This window comes from Cebus imitator, unplaced genomic scaffold, assembly GCF_001604975.1.
Source record: "Cebus imitator isolate Cc_AM_T3 unplaced genomic scaffold, Cebus_imitator-1.0 Scaffold229, whole genome shotgun sequence".
NCBI classification, from domain to species: Eukaryota; Metazoa; Chordata; class Mammalia; order Primates; family Cebidae; genus Cebus; species Cebus imitator.
Window position 1 is genome coordinate 1906408 of NW_016107544.1, and position 23548 is coordinate 1929955.

At 48.2% G+C, this 23548-nt stretch overlaps 1 protein-coding gene across 2 annotated transcripts in view; it reads right to left on the reverse strand.

Moving 5' to 3' along the window:
* RGS9 (regulator of G protein signaling 9) overlaps positions 1 to 23548 on the reverse strand; it is a 95717-nt gene that overhangs the window by 48402 nt on the left and 23767 nt on the right. The window contains exons 3-9 of one of the 2 annotated variants that reach the window (XM_017497333.1): positions 21206 to 21256; positions 19070 to 19176; positions 18816 to 18867; positions 18492 to 18550; positions 16707 to 16783; positions 11477 to 11558; positions 1877 to 1939 (exon numbers count right to left, since the gene is read on the reverse strand). In XM_017497333.1, the coding sequence (XP_017352822.1) occupies positions 1877 to 1939; positions 11477 to 11558; positions 16707 to 16783; positions 18492 to 18550; positions 18816 to 18867; positions 19070 to 19176; positions 21206 to 21256 (491 nt within the window). Of the gene's footprint in view, positions 1 to 1867; positions 1940 to 11476; positions 11559 to 16706; positions 16784 to 18491; positions 18551 to 18815; positions 18868 to 19069; positions 19177 to 21205; positions 21257 to 23548 lie in introns of both variants that reach the window. The other variant, XM_017497332.1, reaches the window with a different exon arrangement.

The window sequence follows — 23548 nt, forward strand, 5'->3', positions numbered from 1 at the left end:
CTGCCTAACCACCCCACCACACACACACACACAGCTGAGCTGAGCAGTATCCTACTGGCTTGGGTCACCAATGGACGGCCCTTGGTTTCCACCCCCCATGTCAGAAGGAGTGATGTTTCTGCCTCCACACTCTCCCTCCTCTCCAGGAAAGAGGTTTCCAGAGCAGCCAGTTAGCCATTTAAAAAAAAAAAAAAAAAAAAACCTTTCACCCAGGTTCAGTCTTTTACTCAAGGATTCTGTTTCCATGACAACCAAGCCTACAAGGCCTCAGCAGTGATCTATTATCTGACAAGGGGAACACGTGAAAGGCTGCCCTAGGAACAGCTGCGTGAAGGCTGACTGCGCCCTGGGTGTATCAAAGGAGGGGTCTCTTTGGCTTGTGGACAAGAGACCTGATGGTTCCCCTGGTGACGCTCTCCAGTGAGCAAATGCCCGACACTGTCCCAGAGCTGCCTTGCTAACATTTCCGGCTCCTTTTTCTTTCCCCTCCCACTTCTGCTTTCCTCCTTCCCCTGCACACCCCTCCAGGCCCGACTGATTCCTTAAGGCACTGCAGAGCCCTATAGATGCACCCTAGGCTAAAGACGTGACGATCCTTGCCACCCAAAGACAATGTTTGGCAGAAAGCAATGAAATCATCTAAGACCTGTTTAAATGGGTTTAGGCTGGTTCATTGGAATCAGCGGTTCTCATCCAGAGCAATGTTAACTCCTTCCCCTGGGTACACTGGGCAATGTCTGGAGACATTTTTGATTGTTTGGACTGGGGGGTTAGGTGGACAGGGAGAGGAGTGGAGGAACTGACATCCCACTGGCAGAGGCCAGGGATGCTGCTAAAATGCACAGGACAACATCTCCAAAGAATTATCTATTTGAGCCAGATGTAGTGGCTCACACCTGTAATCTCAGTGCTTTGGGAGGCCAAGGCAGGAGGATTGCTCCAGCCCAGAAGTTCAAGACCAGTCTAGGCAACATTGAAAGCCCCCGTCTCTACAAATAAGTTTTAAAATTAACCAAGCATGGTGGCATGCACCTGTGGTCCTAGCTATTTAAGAGGCTGAGGGAGGAGGATCACCTGAGCCCAGGAGGTCAAGGCTGCAGTGAACTGTGAGCATGTCACTGCACTGCAGCCTGGGCAACAGAGTGAGACCCTGTCTCAAATAATAAGTAAATTAATTAAATTAATAAATAGGAAAAAAATAATTATCTGGGCCAAAATGTCAATAGGGCCATGGGCTCAACAGCTTATGAACTGCATTTCTGTTCATAAATGAATACTCACAGGAAATTGGCCATCCATCATGAAAGGTGGCCTATTTGAGGAAAGAGTCTTTTTTTAAAATGAAAACTGCTTGGAGGATCTTTTCAAAGATCCCACTCCACGGGGATGTGAAAGGAAGTGTTAACAGTCCAGGTCCCATCACGTGGATTAAGGTTGAATCCAAAGCCAATTCAAGAGTTTTGAGGCTGAGGCATACAGTCTCCTCAGGGTCAACTAGCTGGCTGAAACTGTGTACAGAACATCTGTCTGTACATGTTTGAGTGGAATGAGCTCATAACTTTCATCAGATTTTCAAAGGGGGAAGTGACTCAGAAAAGTTTGGAAACCACCCATCTAGATCCCATCAGCTCTTCCCCGCACTCTACATCCTCTGTCTCTCTTCAATCGTAATTTCTCCTTACCCAGCATCCTGCCATGGCCCCACTTCCTGCCCAACTCTGAGTCCACAGAGATCACAGTCCTCCTGTCTTTGGCAGTCTCGAAGAGAAGATGTCGTTGCCCCAACAGACATGACTAGACGTGTGGACACCTTCCCAGCCCCAGAATCCAACCTAGGCCCTACCCAGACTATGCAGCAGAGACATACCTGGTTTACCTTGACTTCATTCGGATTGGTCACTCGGTCCAGGCCGTAGTCCAGCACATTGTCCATTCCAGGCTAAATGGAATAAAAACAACATAAGGATCATTACAGGAGAGTCTCCAGTTTCTGGTTAACTTTGGGTCTCAGTTAAGCTGCCAGTTGTGAGATGGAGCTAAGAAGAGCTTGTGGTCTAGCCCACAGGGAGCTTTGAGGGCATGGAAACCCTCCAGGTGAGCTGGTGAGCTTCATGAGGGCTGTTCTGCCTCCCAGTATCCCCAGCACCTAACATAGTGAGATCGAAGGACAGATGGAGAGAAAGATGGATGATGGGTGGGTGGATGAAAAAATGGACAGGTGGTTGGCATTCCCAGCACCATAGTGGGATGCATGGATGAGTGGGTGTATGTATAGGTAAATGGGTGGCCAGTAGATGGTAGATGGGTGGGTGAGTAAATGGATAGATGGATGGCCAGTCAGACGAATGGCATTCCCAGCATCAGAGTGGGATGGATGGCAGGAGGGAGGGAAGGAGATGGGGGAGGGAAGGAGGAAGGAAGGGATGGATGGATGGATGGAAGGATGGGTAAATGGATAATAGGTGGATGGAGGGTGAGCTAATAAACGGATGGATGAATGAGTGGATGGATGGATGGGTGGACAGACAGATGAATGGCATCCCCAGCACCATAGTGAGATGGATGGATGGGGTGGTGTATGAATGGAAAGGGGGAGGGAAAAAGAGATGGATGGATGGATGGATGGATGAACAGGTAAATGGGTGGTAGGTGGATGGTGAGTGGGAGGTTAAGAGATGAATAGATGGACAGATGGATGGATGGATAGACAGATGAATGGCAAACTCAGCACCATAGTGGGATAGACAGATGGAAGGATGGATGCATGGATGGATGGATGAGTAAATGGGTGATATGTGGATGGTGAATGGATGGGTGAAGAGATGGATGGATGAACAGGTGAATGACAAACTCAGCACCACAGTGAGATGGACAGATGGAGGGATGGATGGATGGTTGGATGGATGGATGGACGGATGGATGGTTGAATGAGTAGATGGGTGGATGGGTGAGTGGGCATAACATTCAGGCTCCAAAAGAGTTCACTGAGACTAACACATGGGCCTCCTGACTCTTCCCACAGTGCTCCTTACCCTCACTCTGTGGTTTCTGTCTTGGGCTGGGTGGGAAAAGAGAAACGACAGAGCAGTGCTTTGGGAGAGTACAGGCTTGTCAGTCACCTCTGGGTGCCAATCCTGGTTCTTCCCAGCTGTGCAGAAGATCCTGGAAAACACTCTTTGTCTCTGCACTTGCTAACCTCTCTAAGAAACAGAGAAGAAACCTCCTACATGGCAGATTCTTGTGAAGATTTAACATGATAGGGTGTGAAACTCTCAACAGAAGGTAGATATTGCTGAGCAAGGGGCTGTATTCATTTTAAGATTACACATGTAAAAGCATGGCCCAAAGCTGGGACTGTGATCTCTGTTAGTTCCCTTTGCCAGCAGGTAACCCAACTCTCCACAAAATCTTACCCGGTCTCTCTCAACTCCCTGACTTTTTGAGGTCAAAAATTTGGGTCTTTCACTTCCCTCATGCAGGTGTGATGCACCCACTGCTCAGCACACATGACCAATCAGGCTAGCTACACCGAAGCAGAGAGTTGGGAAGCAACTGGGTTTTCTAGCCATCAGATTCAGCCTCATCCATGGGATCAGACTGGGTTTCAGCTCAGATGTAAGACTGACACGTAAAATGTAGGAAGTCCAGTTAATTTCAGATAACAGCAAATGATTTCTGTCCCAATATTTTGATGCTTATTATATATTTATACTAAATATACAAAATATATTTTACTTAAAAATTATTTGTTGTTTGTCTGAAATTCAAATGTAACCAAGTTTCCTGTATTTTATTTGCTAAATCTAGCAACCTAGCTCAGCGGGCTACCATGGGGGCAAATATGTGCAGACAAGATGACACAGGGAAAAGAAAGGAGAAGGCAATAGAAAGTGGGTGGGGAGGAGGACAGGGAAAGGAAACGGCCATCCTTACCCTGGTTGTTACAAGTGGATCTTGATCAGCAAACATCTATGGGCACTTCCTATGTGCTGGACATTGTGCTGTGCCCTGGGGAGACCATGGTGAGTGTGCCCTGAGACCACTGCTCAGGAGGCATCCCCAGCAGACATATTGAGGCACTCCCAGTCTCAAGGGGGAGGTAGCCACTCAGCAATTAATCACACAGAGGATAAATTACTGTTGAGAGAGGTGTATTGAAGGGATGATAGCATGGGATCTAACCTCACATGGCAGGGGCTCAGCAGAGTCAGTGTCTTTGGCAAAAAGCGTTCTAGGAATTGCTCCCTGAATCTGGTGTGGAGAAATCCCCCTGCATAACTGAAGACAGTCTTCATGCACACCCTTTGGCACTTTCAGACTCTCACAATCACACACACACACTCATACATACATATGCACACTCACATACAGGCCCTGACACACACACACACACACACACACACACACACACACACATACGCACACATTAATATGGTTTGGCTCTGTGTCCCCATCCAAATATCATCTTGAATTGTAATCTCCATAATCCCACAGATTGAGGGAGAGACCTGGTGGGAGGTAATTGGATCATGGGGAGTGGTATCCCCCACGCTGTTCTCATGATAGTAAGTTCTCATGAGATCTGATGGTTTTATAAATGTCCGACAGTTCCTCTTTCATATACTCACTATCTCTCACCTGAGATTTGCCATGTCAGACCTTCCATGTCAGACCTCTCTTGCCATATCAGACCTCCTTTCACCTTCCACCGTGATTGTGTAAGTTTCCTGAGACTTCTCCAGTCATGCAGAATTGTGAGTCAATTAAACCTCTTTCCTTTATAAATTACCCAGTCTTGGCCAGGCGCAGTGGCTCATGCCTGTAATCCCAGCACTTTGGGAGGCTGATGCTGGCAGAGCACAAGGTCAGGAGTTCAAGACCAGCCTGGCCAGCATAGTGAAACCCCGTCCCTACTAAAAATGCAAAAATTAGCTGGGCATGGTGGCATGTGCCTGTAATCCCAGTTACTCGGGAGGCTGAGGCAGGAGAATTGCTTGAACCCAGGAGACGGAGGTTGCAGTGAGCTGAGATTGTGCCACTGCACTGCAGCCTGGGCAACAGAACAAGACTCTAACTATAAATAAATAAATACATACAAACATACATACATACATACCCAGTCTTGAGTATTTCTTTATAGCACTGTGAGAATGAATACACACAAACATGCTCACATACAGGCACAAACCTATGCATGTTCACACATATACACATTCACACACACACATGCACACACTGACACATATACATGTTTACATGCATGCACACACACATACATATGCACACTTACATGCTCACTTACATGTGTACATGTAGTCATACATGTACGTTTGCACACTCACACTCGCATACATGCACACCCTGACACAGTGACATGCACTCACTCACACACATAGCCTGTACCCACGATGCCCTACAACCATTGTCTGGCTGCTCTTCCACAGGCACTCACAGCCTCAGTGACTTCAGTGTGTTTGTCTGCCACAGTCTTGAATTTGTTATCTAGTTCTTTCCTTCCAATGTGCCCCAGGCTCTGATATAAATGTGGTTGCCCGGTGCTCAACAATGCACTGCACAACTGAGATAGACTCCACTGCGCCCTCAGCTGCCGGGACCAGACAGCCTTAGACTCTCAGACCTGTAGCCACCCACTCGGCTTTATGATGCTGCCAGCCTGTCCATCTGGTTCTCCTCGCCCCTTCCCTACAGAACAGCCAGGCACAGTCCTCTGGCCGCTGCTGCCTGGGCTCTTGTACCTCTGTGGGCAGCAGCCTTTAAGTCTCAGTTGTTCCTAATCAAGCTGTGGTCCCATTCCAGTCCCCTGCCCTCAAAACTCGCGAGGGGGCCGCCTTTCTGACTCTGCTGGTTTCAGTGACTCCCTGGCTCCTTTCATTCATCCATTTCTTCATTCATCAGCTAGTGTAAAGTCTTTGATCCACTGCGATCATCACCAGACTGCTGCTGATGCAGTTTCTGGCACACAACAGGGTGTTCAGATGAAGATAACCAGAACTGACTGTCAGTGCCCAGGAAGTAAGGGCAGCCGATGCATCCTGCAGGGTGCCGCCTGCAGATAAGGAGGCAGCAGGCACTTTCTGCCCTGGTGCCCAACACAGGAAGCCTCCAGAGATATGCAAGCTCCCCTCCTTCGCCCAGAGGAACCGTGAACACCAGGGTGTGATCCCCGACAACAACAGCCCTTAGGTGTAAGCCAAAGAGGCAATTTGCTGAATGCCTCATCATTCAGGTCAGGAAAGGGGCTCCTGTGCTCCTGACAATTGCTCGTGAGGAGGCAGCGTCCCCAGGAACCCACATGCAGAGCAGGGCCAGCGTGGGTGCTAATGGACACTTCTCAGTGGCACTCCACCATGTGCCCCCACCCCTCCTTCTCTCATTTCAGTCTCTTCCCAAAAGTATCAGACTCTCCTGATGCATGGAACAGAAAACAAATAATAAGTAAAACACTAACTCATTTTCTAAACGAAATAAAACAAGGAAAAGAAATAGAGATGAAGCTGGGCACATGCCTCACACCTGTAATCCCAGCACTTTGGGAGGCTGAGGTGGGCAGATCATGAGGAGTTCGAGACCAGTCTGGCCAACATGGTGAAACCCTGTCTCTACTAAAGATACAAAAAAATTAGCTGGGTGTGGTGGTGCATGCCTGTAATCCCAGCTACTGGGGAGGTTGAGGCCAGAGAATCACTTGAACCCGGGAGGTGGAGGTTGCAGGGAGCCGAGATCATGCCATTGCACTCCAGCCTGGTGACGGGGCAAGACTTTATCTCAAAAAAAAAAAAAAAAAAATAGAGATGAGGCGAAACGGGGAGACAATTTTACCATGCAGCGTCAGGAAAGTTTGCTCCCAGAGGATCTTGGCTTGAATGTCACTCTCCAAATCCTGTGTCCTGTATTCCCTGACCCCCCAACCTGATGCAGGGCCCCTGCCTCCTACCCATTGCCATGGCATTCTGTGGTTGCTCATTCATTGGTTTAATCATTTTAGTCTTTATCTCTCCACCAGACTGTAGTAAATTCCTTGAGGTCATGAACAATGTCTGCCTTGGCTCATAATCCAAATATCCCCGTTGCCCAGGAAGTGCCTGGCATAGAGCAGATATTCACAAAATATATGTTATTTATTTATTTTTTTGGACCAGAGCACAAGGAGCATTCCACCCTGGTTTTATATTATAACATTATATGTCAGGCTAGGCACAGTGGCTCACGCCTGTAATCCTAGCACTTTAGGAGGCTGAGGCAGGTAGATCACTTGAGGTCAGAAGTTCAAGACCAGCTTGGACAACATGACTCTACCAAAAATACAAAAATTAGCCAGGCATGGTGGCAGGCGCCTGTAATTCCAGCTACTCAGGAGGCGGAGGCAGGAAAATCTCTTGAGCCTGTGAGGCGGAGGTTGCAGTGAACTGAGACCATGCCACTGCACTCCAGAGCGAGACTCTGTCTCAAAAAAACAACAACAACAACAACAAAATCCACATTATATGTCAGACCATTTTCCTAGGTCAATGAATGGCCTTTGAAAATACTATTTGAATAGCTTCACAATGTTCCATAATGTTAATATACCTCAATTTATTTTGCCATTTTCCATTGTCAGACAGCCCAACAACAATGGGAAATGGAGGGCAGATATCTCCTTCTCTGGCAGGCGTCTGCATATGCAGTTGAAACAAGGATCATTTAGCTTGATATGCAGATAAGAAATCACTTGATTTAGCATACCCACCACCAGAAAGCAGCCTCAGACTATATCCTCAGGAGGCAAGAAGTCACAGATGGCCCAGTAAAGATGCAGGGAAGGCCTCTGCAGGACTGTCTGAGGGAGCACTTTCTCCCTTTGTTCATTTACAAAACTCACTGCTGTTTGCATCGTGCTCAGATCTGTACTTAGTTCCATTTGCGGAAAAAATGGGTGAGGAGCATCATTTTCCTTCATTACAGGATGCTGAATCACAGGTGGCATTTGGGCTTCAGATAGCAATTCAGGTCAGAGCTCTCAACTACCAACTACCACCACCCACGTGGGGTTTTGGCCTTTGCCAGTGATGATCTCCCTAATACAGCATCTATCAGACATTCCTCCCCGCCTTTCTAAATCAATCACCCTCTCGCTGTGCCCCTTCTGCATTTGGGTCTTATCTCTGGGAGAGTGCCACTCACCTGTGCTCCAGCAATTTGGATTTTGAGCTCCTTGAGCTGAGAGAGGGACCACAGGTAGGGGCTCCTTACACAGAAGCAGCATGTCAAGCTTTGCCATCAGACAGATGTGGCTTCCTCTCCCAGAACTGAGCAGGCTACTGAACCTCTATGAGCCTCAATTTCTCCATCTGAATAATGGGGATGGTGATATTCCCTACATCATAGCATCAGGCATAAATGAGGTCCTCTGTGTCTAGAGCTTGACACAGGCACAGAGAAATGCTCAATGACTCTTGGCTGTTATTTCACACCCAGCACCTAAACCCTTCCTTGGGACAAAGGCAAGGCTCAATGAAGGTTTCACGGATCAATGAACAAACAAATGAACAAGTGCAAGAGTCGGTTCAGTAGCCTTGGGCTGCCTCTCACTCTACAATCGTTGGTTACAGCCTGACACAGAGTGGCCATGACACTCCACAGCGCCAAGTGCTTGGTTTGCCTTGGCTGGCTTTTTTCCCATTGAACTGATGGTTTGTTTGGGTCTGCTGGGGACAGTCTGGCAGTCTGTGAGTTCTGGAGCTTCCTGAGCCTGTCAGACTGCTCAATTTCTAGACTGAGATGCTCTTCAAACAGGTTACCTTCCACCCACGCAGGCCAACAAGAGACGGGGAGCATTTTTAAAAAATCGCAGAGAGTGGGGCCACTGCACTCCTGCCTCATCTTTGACTGCTGATCTGGTTTTCACTTAGGGAGCAGCCATGAGAGAGGCTAGATGTGGGGAGCAGTTTCATGTCCTGGAAGTTCTAGCACCACTCCGAGTCCCTCAAATCCTCATGCTGAACTTGGGTCCCCAGTGCTGTCAGAGGGACCAGGAACGTGTGGACCCAGGCATTCAGCTTCTTAGAGCAGCAGTGACCCAGGCAACATTCTAATGACCCAGGAGGATACCAAAGAGCTGAACCGAGCTAAGACATTGCCATGAGAAGCAGAAGCGCATAGGACTAAGCCGGGGCGGGGTGGGGGCGGGGAGGGGGAGGCTCCACAGTCAGTCCTACAGGGTTCAGACCCTCTGGCACTTACTAGCTGTGTAACTTTGGAGAAATTAGCAACATCCTTGAACTTTTACTTGCTTATCAGTAAAATTAGAACAATAATAATGCCTTTCATACAGGGCTGCAAAGATTCAAAAAGAATGCAGAAGGTGGCCAGCCGGGCGAGGTGGCTTACAATCCCAGCACTTTAGGAGGCCAAGGTCAGTGGATCTCGATGTCAGGAGATTGAGACCATCCTGGCTAACATGGTAAAACCCCTTGTCTACTAAATACACAAAAAATTAGCTGGGTGTGGTAGCACATGCCTATAGTCCCAGCTACGCGGGATGCTGAGGCAGGAGAATCACTTGAACTAGGGAGGCAAAGGTTGCAGTGAACTGAGATCATGACCCTGCACTCCCGCCTGGTGACAGAGTAAAACTCTGTCTCAAAAAAAAAAAAAAAAAATGCAGAAGGCTTAGCATAGCACCCAGTGTACACACTGGGAGTTCTCAGTTCATGTCTGCTGTGATGGTGATGGTGACAATGACAACAATGACGATGGCAATAAGGGTGGTGGAGAAAGTGGGGGAAGTAAGAGAGGTGGTAAAGGTCAGGGAGATAAGGGAGGTGAGGGAGTGGGAGATGGGATGATGGGTATGGTGGTGGAGAGGGGGGAGGGGGAGGTGGTGGTCTTAGAGACGCGTTGCCATATTTACGTGATTCTGCACCATGCTGTGAAGAGCCACTCAGCCACTTGCCTGGTTGGGGCTGAGAGCTTACTCCAGGAGAACTAAGGAGAACCTGGATGATCAATTTTCATTTTATAGACCTCCAAGTTGCAGGGACAGAGGGGAGGAGAGAGACCCTGGGCAGATGGCATGCATAGCCAGTCTATGTCGCTTTGCAAGGAATGCAGTCACATCGGCATTCCCACAGTGAGGAGTCTCTGCATATAGTATAGTAGTATGGAAGCTGTTCTTCACCTTGAAAGAAGCAGGGTTCCCTTGCGCATGGGACCACTGGGCACCAAGGCATCTTGCCAAATGTGGCATATCCACCACATCTTCTTATCCTCACCATGGAGTGCTTCTTCTGGAACACACAAGCAATGTGCGGCTCCTTCTCATACAAAGAGCTTGCTTCTACACTACCAACTGGGAGGCGTGCTTGTCTCTGGGACCCTATGCTCTGTCACCCAGCCCCCCAGAGACCTGTGTCAGGCATCTGTAAACTGGTTTCCCTAGAGGAAAAACCCTAAATCAAAGGAAAAAATCAAACAAGCTATTTGGGGATCAACCTCAGAACCTTTACCTTGGCAACACAGCATCCAAACCCATGCCCCTGCAGGGTGGAACACCTTAGGAGACTGTTTTGAGTATATAAAGAAAATAAGCAAAACAGCCAAAATCAGATGGGATCAAAGTTCAAAAATCCATAAGCTCTGACACCAAGTCTCACTCAATTCTCTTTCTGGTTCTGAGAATTTCTGATACCTGGCAGGCAAGAAAGCTAAAGGAAAAGGAGGAAGAACATTTCTTTCTAACTCTTCAGTTTCCAGAATCTGGTTCACATCCTCTACCTCCCATGACCCAGAGGCAGCACAGGGGGCTGAGACAGGAGGAAACCGAGATAGCAGAGTTAATCCCAGGATGTGGTGGTCGGAGCCCACTTCTCTGTGCTGGGGGATGAGGCTACCGTTTCCCAGTGATGAGCTGGGACAAGTTAAACCAACTCTGTACAGCTTGTCTCTCTGGGCCACCGAAAGTCTCAAAGCCAGAGATTCAGTGTGCTCCAAGCAAGGAGAAGCTCAACACAGACGTATTCCTCCTCCTCCTCCCATCTCAGCTGCTGGAACTGGATCTAGGAGAGGGAGCCAGAGACACAAAGGAGAACGCTGGCCATGTAGTTTCCTTTCTCACAGCACTCTACATTTCTATGTTGGAGCCTAAATTGGGGCCTGTGTTCTAATTTTTTCCTTATATTCCTTTCCCAAGGTATGGTATCCTGGCAAAGAAAAGCCCCAGCCCTCATAAAAGACAAAGTCATTCAGGTTTCTTCCTACTAACACCAACAGATGGGCCATGAGCAGACCCCATCCAGACAGAGAACTTCCTTTTCTGGCCAAGAGGCGCTTGGATGCTAACCCAACACTGAGCAGCTCCTCCTGCTGCTCCAGTTCTCACCCTAGAAAAAGGGGAGTTGGCAACAGGCATGGAGAGCGCAGGATGGAGGAGGGAGGCACAGGAAGAGACAGAGCAAACCAGGCAGAGGGTACTCACAGGGCATCGGTGCACCAGCCAGTATGCCTTCTCCTGGCAGTCCAGGGCATATCTATCTGCTTTGTTCCTCTCCTTTCCAGCCCTGAAAAGCCAAAAGCCATGTTTAAGGCCAGTAAGACTTTGTAGCTTTTGATTAGTGATGCCCCCCGTTCCTGATGACCTATACCCCTCTCCCAGCCTGCCCAAGTAATTCACTTATACCATAATCATAATGAACACAGCAAGCACTGACATCACACTTACGTACTAGTACTATTCTAACCGCTTTGACACGTATTAACTCTTAATCTCACTTAATCCTCTCAATAGCCTTTTCTCACTTCAAATTTGAGGGCACTGAAACAAAGAGGGGGTGAATGCCCCATCAGCCCACCAGGGTCAACTGGCAGTGACTGGAAGAAGTGGGACTTGCACGTGGGAGTCGGGTCTGGGGTCCAGCTCCCCTGGACAGCACAGTGCTGCCTGAGATCATGCTGCCACCACTAGCCCTAAATGAAACCAACTCCACCAACTTCACCACTGGAGCTCAGCGTCCCTGAGTGACCTTCCAGGCTGACATTTGACCTCCTGGCTTAACCTTTCCCTGTTTGGGCAAACAACACAGTCAATGTCTGGACAGGCACCTGTGGGATGGTGACGAAGGTGCTGGTCTGGAGAGTTCTCTCTCCTCCCTGCCTGTGTCTGCAAAGCGTTTGCGCCAAGTCGGGGCTTTTCCTGAGCACATCTCATTGCTATAAAAGGTTATTCATGGCCCAGTGCAGTGGCTCACGCCTGTAATCCCAGCACTTTAGGAGGCCAAGGTGGGCAGATCACTTGAGGTGACGAGTTCAAGACCAGCCTGACCAGCATGGTAAAACCCCATCTCTACTAAAATACAAAAATTTGCCAGGCATGGTAGCACATGCCTGTAATTCCAGCTACTCAGGAGGCTGAGGCAGGAGAATCGCTTGAACCCAGGAGGCAGAGGTTGCAGTGAGTTGAGATCATGCCATTGCACTCCAGCCTGGGCAACAAGAGCAAAACTCTATCTCAAAAAAAAAAAAAAAAAAAAAAAAAGGCTGTTGATTTTCCTTTTTATCTCTCAGTCTCTCCCTTTCCGACTCTGGATGGGAAATGATGCAGGGCCTTCTTCCTCCAGGGGCAAACTAACACTAATCATCATGCCATGGGCCCCTTCTGTACAATTGCCACGGCGACCAGCTCTCACACTTGTTAATACTTGTTTTCCCAGGCAACGTGGGATGACGCACACGCCCTCTGCGAGACAGAGTCAGTGGATTCATCTCCCCGTTATTGTACTGTGAAAAACATCATAACACCCAGGAAGCCAGATGGTGAACAGTGCCATTCCATTTGGGTGTTCCATCAGCCTCCTCTGGAAATTAAATATAAACGCTGTTGTTCCAACTTCCCTCTGACAGCCTAACTGGAATTTCGACCAGGTTAACTAGCCCCTGACCTCAGGAGCATGGGCCACAACTGGGCTGAGGCATTGCAGTTTCCACAATGCTGGAGAGTCTTGCAAATAGAGTCACTCTCTGATTTACCCCACAGGTCCTTTCCGGCTTTGCTCTTCTGCTTTTCTGAGACAGATGTTATTAGAGGAGAGTCATGATAAATGGAATGCAAGAGAGTTAGTGAACTAGCAATTACTTTAGTTTGTCATATTGTGATTTTTTTTTCAGCAACGGCATTTGCTTATTCATTCGCTCATTCATTCATTCGTTCATTCATGTATTCATTGATCTTCCACTATTTTCCAAGCACTGGGAGTCTACTGGTGAACCAAACGACATATTCCCTGATCTGGAGTAGCTTTTGGACTAAACATCACACACACAGTCAAAGAATCAAACAGACATAGTCCCCTCCTTTGAGTAGCCTTTGGACTAAACATCACATACACAAAGAATCAATACAGAATTGCAAATTGCATTATGTGCCATAAGGAAACATTCAGGGTACCATCATGTAGAATCAGGAATGTCCTCTGTGTTGATTTTTAAATATGTCTACAATTCTTTGTCACTCTTTCCATTGAAAGATGTGGGTCTATGTCTCCTCCCCTTGAAGCCAGGTGGGATTTTATGATGGTTTCTACTAACATGGGATGTCAGGCATGGCCACAAATGGTGGGACAGCTGCCACCTTCCTTACTGGAATATATGGTCTTGAAGTCCCCAAACACCTGTGAGCAATCTCACAACCCTCCCTGAGGCCGTCATGCTGTGAGGAAGCTCAAGCTAGACCACACAGAGAGACTACAAGAAGAGAGCAAGAAATGGCAGCCAGCCCCCAGTTGCTCCAGGCCCCCATCTCTAGCCGTCTGACAGCAAACACTCAAAAGACTCTAAGTCAGAACTGCTCAGCCAAGACCTTCCCAGATCCCTAACCTATAGAAGTCAGGACATATAATAAAATAATTGTTGCTGTTTTGAGCCACTAAGTTTAGGAGGATCTGAATGCAGTAACAGCTAATCAGAAAAAGCCCCTTTGAGGAAGTGACATTGCAAGTGAGCATTCTCCTGACAGCTAGAGAAGATGGAGTGAGGCGATCTTACTTGTGTTTCAAACATGGGGGGTGAAATGGGAAGAGAGAGGCCAGGTGGGAGGATGTTGCCATGGTTCAGGTGACGGCAAGGTTGGCTCAACCAGTGTAGAAGCAGCAGAGGTGCTGTTATGGGTGATACTGAAGGAAGAGGTTCGGAGAGTGAGGGAAAAACACTCAAATATGGACAAGGTTAGTTTGAGGTTTGACAGCAACATGAGCTCTTGAGTAGGTAGCTGGATGCTGAGTCTGGAACTTGGACGAGGGGACTTAGCAAAACAAAATGACTACTTAATGGGCCAACCTACATGGACAACCTCATTTTGTGCTGAAACTCTAAATCTGAAATCAGAGGCAGCCTTTAAGCCATAAAATTAGTGGGAAAAAGCCATCTCAAATGGAGCAAGCTTTTTAGGAATCGCCCATTCCAGCGCACCTGAAAGTGAATGGAAGAGGGGAATGTCCCAGGGTCTTGGCAGCACAGAGCTTTATCCCGACTGAGGCCAAGGCCTGGGTGGTGGACCTGCAGAGATCACTGAAATCAGCTCCGAGCTGCAAGAGCACATAGAGGGCCCTGGAAAGCAGATGTCAGGGTTCATGGTCCTGTTGGTTGCTGGGATCATCCTGCTCAGACCAGACAGGAGGAGAAGGGGATGGAGGGGCTGAGGGAGATGGGTACATCTTACCCTTCTCTGTGTCCCTGGAGCCCAGCCCAGTGCTGGAACCCATCAGAAACTTAAAACTGGTGCAACAAATGGAATTAAGTAATATCAGCCCAAGCTCTACCATTATGTCACCAAGCGACCTCAGCTAAGTAATTTTCAACTCCCTAAGCCTCAGTTTCCCCATTTGTAGAAATGAATGGTGACAATAATTATTATTATAAGTATTTTGCCACACAAACATAAAGTGAGACAGTACCCAAAAACTCACCAAATGATGCCTTATGAACAAATGCAAGTGATTAAAGATAACCCACGTTGTTTTGCCTCAAATGTGCCCAGGTAGAAACACGTTTGTGGCTAACGAGCAGAGGCCGCTCTCTCACAGATGTTCTACCTGATTCTAAACCGTAAGAACATATTTTCCCCCATGGAGGGCAATAAAGCTGTTCCACCAAAAGAAACTCTTTTTCCCAGACCAGCTCTCCTGTGAACACTGTTCATCACTACTTCAATACCTAGGCTGCTGGCTGAGAATCAGGTCTTCCCCATCCAGCCCACCAAGTTTAGATCTTCCTGGATCTGGGTCTGTCACAGTGAGTGAGGCTGGATCGGGGAGATCATCTGTTTTGGTAATCACTGGTATGGGTCACCAGATGTTCCCAGCTCTCCTTCTTCTCAGGCACCTGGTAGAATTCTATGTCCCCACCCACCACCCTTCGAAGTTGACCTCCTTTGCCTTGTGACTCATGAGCATGATGACAGAGTTGCTCTGATTGATACACATAGGAAATCCCTGTCCCTGCTAAGCAACAACAAAGCCCAGATGGTGCTGCTCCTTCCACATGGGTCCTGGAAGGAGGGAAAGCATGTCAGGGCCCCAGCTGCCCCACAGTGGATGAGGAGCACCAGTAAGAAATGGACCTTGTGGTTTCCAGCCCCTGAGAGTTGGGGCCTGTTTGTAATGATAGCCTAACCTTCTCCTGACGGACACCCTCTCCCCACCACTCACTGTCCCCAACATCTGCATCCAGCTGTCATTAGGGCAGAGCCCTGGAGAGGACTTCCAGTTCCAGTTGTGATACTGCAACAGGCAAATGCAAGTGAGCGTCGTGTGGTTCTAACATGAGAATCTGATCACTGTGCATCCCTCCCCTGCTTAAACATCATTCTCTGGCTCCCCGTGGCCCTCAGCACAAAGCCCTCTCACAATCTGCTCTTGCTAACTTCCCTAGTTCACATCTTGCTAACTTCCGCCAGTTTCACACTTTGCACTCTCAGTTGCAGCTGCAAGGAACTGTCTGCAGCGGACACACTCCTGCCTCCAGGCTCTGGTTCTGTCTGCGGAAAGCCCCTCCCTCCCACCACACTGCTCCTCTTCCTCCGCCACTACCATCCTTCACCTGGACCCCTCCTAGGCAGCCCCTATGTTCAATGCCACTTCTACAACTCCTTCTGCAGACCCCAGCCAGATGGCCTCATGTCACAGCAGCACCATGGTCTATTCTTTCATCTGCCTGACCCGTGAGGCTGTGTCTTTTTATTCCCTCTGCCCAGTCCAGTGTTAGGCACATAAATGCTCAAAAACAAGTTTATTTTAATAAAAGGAAAAAGGCCAGGTGCAGTGTAACCCATGTAATTACAGGCCTGTAATCCCAGCACTTTGGAGGCTGAAGTGGACTGATCACCAGGTCAGGAGTTCGAGACCAGACTGGCCAACATGGTGAAATCCTGTTTCTACTAAAAATACAAAAAAAAAAAAAAAAAAAAAAAAATTAACCGGGCATGTTGGCAGGTGCCTGTAGTCCCAGCTACTCAGGAGGCAAGGCAGGAGAATCACTTGAACCCAGGAGGCAGAGGTTGCAGTGAGCTGAGATCATGCCACTGTATTCTAGCCTGGGCAACAGAGCGAAACTCTGTCTCAAAAAAATTAAAATTAAAAAATAAAATAAAAGGAAACAAAGAAGGAAGAGAGGGAGGAAAGCCACCGTGAGGACAAGCGTGGCCTCCCTTCACTCACCTGTACTGCTCTTTGGCCTGCATAATGACAAAGTCCCACTTGTAGTTCATTTTTTGGTTCAAGAAATTGTAATTTTCCTACAGAAGAAAAACAAAATGAGAAGAGTAAGCCCCAAGACATATGTCATGTGCTGGAGAGCAATAAACTCTAAGTCAACAAGGACACGCCCCTGGCTCACGGCCACCGCAGACCCAGCCCAATGGTGCCTGAACTGGCTTCGCCACAGTGTTCGCTCGTGAACAGCACCGAATTCTCAAACACTGTTACAACGAGCCTCACTTTTACTGGTATTCTTCACTTTTGTAAAAATAAATGTATTCCAAATCTGATTAGGAAGTGAGGATGGAAGATGGAAAAGAACTTGAAAATCATTTTTTTTTTTTCTGAGACAGGGTCTCACTCTGTTGCCCAGGCTGGAGTGCAGTGGTATAATCATAGCTCACTGCAGCCTCAAACTCCTGGGTTCAAGCCATTCTCCTGCCTGAGTAGCTAGGACCACCCATGCATGCCACCACACCTGGCTCTTTTTAATCTTTCATAGAGATAGGGTCTCACTATGTTGCCAGGCTGGTCTTGAACTCCTGGCCTCAAGTGATCCTCCCACCTTGGCTTCCCAAAATGCTGGGATCACAGGCGCCCAACCTGGAAACTCAATATTCAGTAACAGAGCATCACAAATTTACAAAAATAAGCCCTAACATTGATGTGATGCCGGCCTTTCTGAAAACGTGTTTGTAAGAATGAAAACATGTCCTAGCATGGTGGCTCATGCCTGTAATCCCAGCACTTCGGGAGGCTGACGTGGGTGGATCACTTGAGCCCAGGAATTTGAGACTAGCCTGAGTCCCCTGTCTCTACAAAAAAATACAAAAATTAGCTGGGTATGGTGATGTGTGTGCCTTAGTCCCAGCAACTTGGGAGGCTGAGGCTTGAGCCCAGAAGGCATAAGTTGCAGTGAGCAAAGACTGGGTGCACTCCAGCCTGGGTGATGGAGCAAGAGGTTGTCTCAAAAAAAAAAAAAAAAGAATAAAAACACAGCGAGATTGTCACCCTGTACCCAGACATGCTAGCCTTTTGAGGGCCAGTATGTTTTTTTGGGAAACTGGACTCACCCAGCCTAAAACAAAAGTCTATACAGTACTGTTATTTTCCCATTATAAACTGAAGTTCGAGCCAGACATTATGGCTCAAGCCTGTAATCCCAACACTTTAAGAGGCAGAGGCAGGCGGGTCACTTGAGGTCAGGAGTTCAAGACTAGCCTGGCCAACACGGTGAAAGCTCATCTCTATTAAAAATACAAAAATTAGCCAGGTGTGGTGGTGCACGCCTATAATCCCAGCTTCTCAGGAGGTTGAGGTAGGAGAGTCACTTGAACCTGGGAGGTGGAGGTTGCAATGAGCCAAGATTGCACTTCAGCCTGGGTGACACAGCAAGATCTTGTCTCAAAAAAAAAAAAAAAAAATCAAGTTCAGATTTGTTAACCAAGAGTTATACATTAGAGTGCATATTAATTATGTCACATTGTTTTGGGATGGCAAAGGAAGTGGGTAGCCACCCAGCAGCCACTGAGCCAAGGCTTAAATTATGGCAGGAGAAACTGAAGTTAGACACAGGGAAAAATTTACTTCAGCAAGCTCCTTCTAGTTAGTAAATAGATGGCTAGCTGGATAGATGGATGGTTGCTGAGGGTGCATATGAATGTAGTGATGTGGGAAAGAGGAAAATACAGCCCAAAACTATATTCCACTCAATTATAATAACGTCTACTAAAAGCACCTCCATACCTTTTCATATTCTTCCAAAATCCCTTTCTTCTTGATATTTCGCTTGGCCAGATAGATGGCTGGAAACGAAAGCAGTGACATTTTCCATCATCATCATCTTTCAATCCCCCGTCTGCAGCCTCCCTAAGCCTGAGGCTGCTGTGCTCAGAAAGGGGGAGAGAACCCTCAGCACACCCAGTCCCTTGCCCCTGGGGACACACCCAGTGCAGATGGCAACCAACGTAAAGGTCATGATGACAGCAAGACAAATGTCACCAAAATGCAGCAAGTAAATAAGCAGCATGTTAAGCACTAAAAAGGCATAGTTGGGGCTGGAGTATTTACCATAGTCAGTATCTTCAGCTGGCCACTGCTGGGTGGGCCAGAAATACGGTGTCTGCAAAAGAAACCAGGGAAAGCATGCTTTAAAACCGGACTGTGGCTTGATGGACCCCAACCCTGTGACTAAAGAGATCGAACCACCTTAGCCCTCTCCACCGTTTCTGAAGTCCTGATCTGTGAAACTATGAAGCCGACCAATTATCTTTTCAAATTAGATCAACCCCATATGAACACCCATGGTCAAGGCCAAGACTTACCTGAAATCGGTAGAGGCTGCCATCAGGCTTGAGAACGAGGTTCTTGGGGTCTTGCAGGGGGTAAATGTAGCCATACCTGACAATAAAGTTGCCCAGGTTCTGTGCCTCTGGGGAGAAGCAGTTCAGACGTGGATGTTAAGAGCAGAGCTAAGACAGGCAGGGCCGGCTCTCTGACTCCCCAAGTTCCCAGGCAGAACTCCGAGGAGTCCGAAAATTCTAAATTTGAGCCTGGCCTTCCATGACATTGTGAAAGTACTGTTGCCAGGGTAGGAGGATGGGACCTATTCTACTTGATTTATAACTTTAGATGGTGGAATGAAGGCTCCTTTTGTACTCTCGCCCCAGGCTCTGCAAACCTTAGGGGCTGGCCTACGAACAATGCAAAAAAAAAAAGAAAGAAAGAAAAACTGGAATGAAAAACAGCAGGAAAAGCTGGCATGGAGGCCAGGAGAGAATGTGCATCCATGCACCCACCCCACTCAGCCACTCCCCTCAAGGATTCAGATTTATCTCCGAGCCAAGGCAAGCCAACTTCCACCAATAAGCACAGAGCTGCTGCACAACCCCACAGAAGCTCTGAGCCCCCTCCTCAGCCTGGGCCCTCTGGCCTCACAAGCAGGAGGTACACCTTGTAGGCACAGGGGAATAGCATCTCAGAAGACAGACAAGGTGCCCTGGAATGAAGCACCCCATCACAGAGGCCATCGTGCAAATGCCAACAGTCACATTTTCCAGTAATCTCAGCCTGCTTTCCAAAGCTCACTGCCGGCCCCCATTGGTACCCCAAACTCCAGGACAGGTACCCCCTCCTAACAGCACTGCATCTCATAAGCCGTGAGAACACTGATTCCTGAACTTGGCTGTGGACAAGCATCCGCTGGATTGCATGCTAAAAGAAGGAGCTCTCAGATCCTATCCCCAGAAATGGCAGCTCAGTAAGTCTGGATGGGAACTAGGAAATCTGGACGTTAGCAGAAACCACAGGTGGTCTGCTGTGGCGGGTGGTGGTTAAGGAAGGCCTAGAGAAGCCTCTGTAGGCCCTTTGGGTCGGGAAAGGTCACAGGACTGGGAAGAAAATGTCTCTGTTGGACCAACAGACACTTTGTCACTCAAAGAATGAGCGAGGAGCACCATGTTTATTGTCAACTTCTCTCCCAAGCTCAGCTCTGCCTGCATCCCAGGTCCAGATCCTTCCTCTCGTTCCCGCTTCAGTTTAATTCCCACCCCCTTCCAGTTTGTTGGGAAGCACAGTCTTGTTTATCAATTATACCAATTAAAGGACAAACTTCCTTGGTTCTTTCTCCAAACCAACGAAAGCAGGTATCTTTCCATCCTCTAGAGGGGACTCCATCCCTCCATTCCTGCAGGACCCTCCTGCCCAAGGACTTAACCCATATCCCCATCGCATAGTTCAGACTGCAAGGTGTGGGGAGACTTCCTCCCCAGCCCTCCCTCTCCAGGTCTCACTCCCTCCATCACAGACCAAATCCTAAAGTTGTTGGCCTCATGGTACCAACAGCCTATTTTCTAGTGTGAAGTCCACTCTCCAGTTTCTTTCTGCTCCAATGGATCTTTTAAATTGTTGCCAGGCACCCTCGCTGAAATAGGAGTGGCACACACATTGCCATGCTCAAAAATTGCCTGCAGCTTCCTATTGCCTGTCTTCTAGATCTCCAGGGGCACTTCCACCCCTCTGCCACCCTCCACAGCCATCTGAAGCCGTGACTCTCAATCTCCCTTGTCATCCCTCCACTTCCCGCTCATTCCATTTTTACACCATTGTTCTCGCTAGTCTCCTCTTTAAGGAAAACCTCAGAGCTCCTCTTCACCGACTCACAAGCATCACCTCTTTCAAGACCAGCTGTACACAGCACCCCCTCTAGGAAGTCTTTCTTGACTGAGTCCGCCTCACTTATCCCTGTTATTTATGTTCTAAATATTTTGTATAAAATAATTCCTTTGTCCGCAAATTATCCTGCCTTTGCTTTTGATTCTGGTAGTTTTACACATGAAGGTCACGCCTCTGCAACTAAAATGTAAATTTCTCAGAAACACAGGCTGAGTCTCTATTTAGTTTCTCCCGTGGCGCTGTACACACAGCTGTCCTGGATAACTGAGCGTAGGAAGAGCTCTCACCCAGATTGGAGATCCATAGCCGCTGGATGATCCATTGCAGAACATCACTTCCTGCAAAACAGAGACGTTTGCGGTTATTGTCATAGCCTCCTGACATCCACGCTTCTCCACACTGTTGCCTGACTGGTCTCCTTCCTTTTCAGCTGTGATTTCATTCCTCTTCACTCAAAACCTTCGGAAACCCCCACCTCATCATGTTCAGTCCAAACTCTGCAGCCTGTAATTCAAGCCCATCCAGGATCTGACTCCAGCAGATCTGCAACTTAACCCCCCCCAACTACACACACACACACACACACACACACACACACGCACACACACACACAACACAAACACTTCGTCTTTATGTCTGTTGTTGTATTCATCTTTTATCTGACAATAATTTGTACATGGACTGATGGACTGCTATTCACTAACTAGATAGTAAATAGACTAAGTCTAAACACACACACACACACACACACACACACACACACACCAGACTCAAGGCAAGCTGTTTGCAGGGCTCTGGACCAAGCTAGGACTCATGGGAGTAAAACAGAGCCAGGGATGGGAAGAGGAGAGACTGAGAGCCGGGGCTGGCTTTCCCACTTCCCAAGTTCCCAGGCAGAACTCCAAAAAGTCAGAAAATTCTAAACTTGAACCTGGCCTTCCATGACTCTGTGAAGGTACTATTGTCAGGGTAGGAGGATGGGACCTATTCTACTTGATTTATAACTTTAGATGATGGAATGAAGACTCCATGTGTACTCTTGCCCCAGGTCCTGCAAATCTTAGGGGCTGGCCTGGGAACAAGGCAAGGAAAAAAAAAAAAAAAGCATGAAAAACTGGCATGAAAAACAGCAGGAGAAGCTAGCATGGAGGCCAGGAGAGAATGTGTATTCATGCGCTCGTCCTGCCCACCCACTACCCTCAAGGATTCAGATTTATCTCAGGGCCAAGGCAAGCCAAGGTCTACCAACAAGCACAGAGCAGCTGCGCGACCCCATGGAAGCTCTGAGTCCCCTCCTCAGCCTGGGCCCTCTGGCCTCACAGGCAGAAGGTACACCTTGTAGGCACAGGGCAATAGCATCTCAGAAGAAAGACAAAGTGCCCTGGAATGAAGCACCCCATCATAGATGCCATCATGCAGACGCCAATGGTCACATTTTTGAGCAATCTTAGCTTGCTTTCCAAAGGCCGAGCTGGGAGCCTGTCTGCATGGGAACAGGCCCACAAAACACACAAAAGAAGAGGGTCAGGATTGAGACCCCGGTGCCTGTGTTCTTATGGCTGGATAATTGCCAATGACACTACCCTCCTCAGAGGCAGTGCAGGAACATTTCTTCTTGATCCACTTACACACTCCCTGGGCACAATTGCCTGCCTATGACCATGGCTGGGCATATACAACCTGTAATTCCTCCCTTCATGTCCACACCCATGGGACACAAATGTCCAGCCATGATCTCTGTCAGTGCCCACATGCACACCGTCGTGGCTTTCCATGGTTCTCCTTCTGCTGCTCTTAGCATCATTCGCTCCTGGTTGGCTGTTCAAAAGCAAAATCCTTCATCTAAACTCCTACTTAAATTCCTAGGACTGGGTATTTAGACTTTCCACACCAAGTCTCTTTAAATGCTACATGGCGGTGCGCAGGCAGAGAGACAGGCCCAGGCAGACATCAGACTGATTAGCTCTCTCCGCCGAGGAGCTGAGGGCTTTCTCATCCACTTGACTGCTTCCCCAAATAGATCAAATGAGATTATGGTGCCATCAGCATCTGTACCACGCGGTCTCTGCTGACAGCATGGCAGGCTTCTCTGGCTCCCACATCAGCTGCCTTTGTCCCGAGGAAGCCCTGGGATGCCTGTCACCCCAGAAGTTCAGTCATTTGTTTTTATTGGTGCTGCCTGATGGTGAAGGACCAGGGCTTCTCCCTGTCCAGGAGGCATAAGGAAAAACACAGCAGGATGGGTGACCTCGCCCAAATCCAGGAACCCAGTGTACCCTGTGTGCAAGGAAGGAAAGCAGCTGGTGCACACTGACAGTGGAGAAACATATGGACCCTGGGCCGGGATAGTGGCTCAGGCCTGTAATCCCCGCACTTTGGGAGGCCAATGCGGGTGGATCACCTGAGGTCAGGAGTTCGAGATTAGCCTGACCAACATGGTGAAACCCCATCTCTATTAAAAATACAAAAATTAGCTGAGTGTCATGGTGGGAGCCTGTAATTCCAGCTACTCAGGAGCTGAGGCATGAGAATAGCTTCAGCCCGGAAGGCGGAAGCTGCAATGAGCCAAGATCGGGCCACTGCACTCCAGCCTGAGCAACAGAGCGAGACCTTGTCTCAAAAAAAAAAAA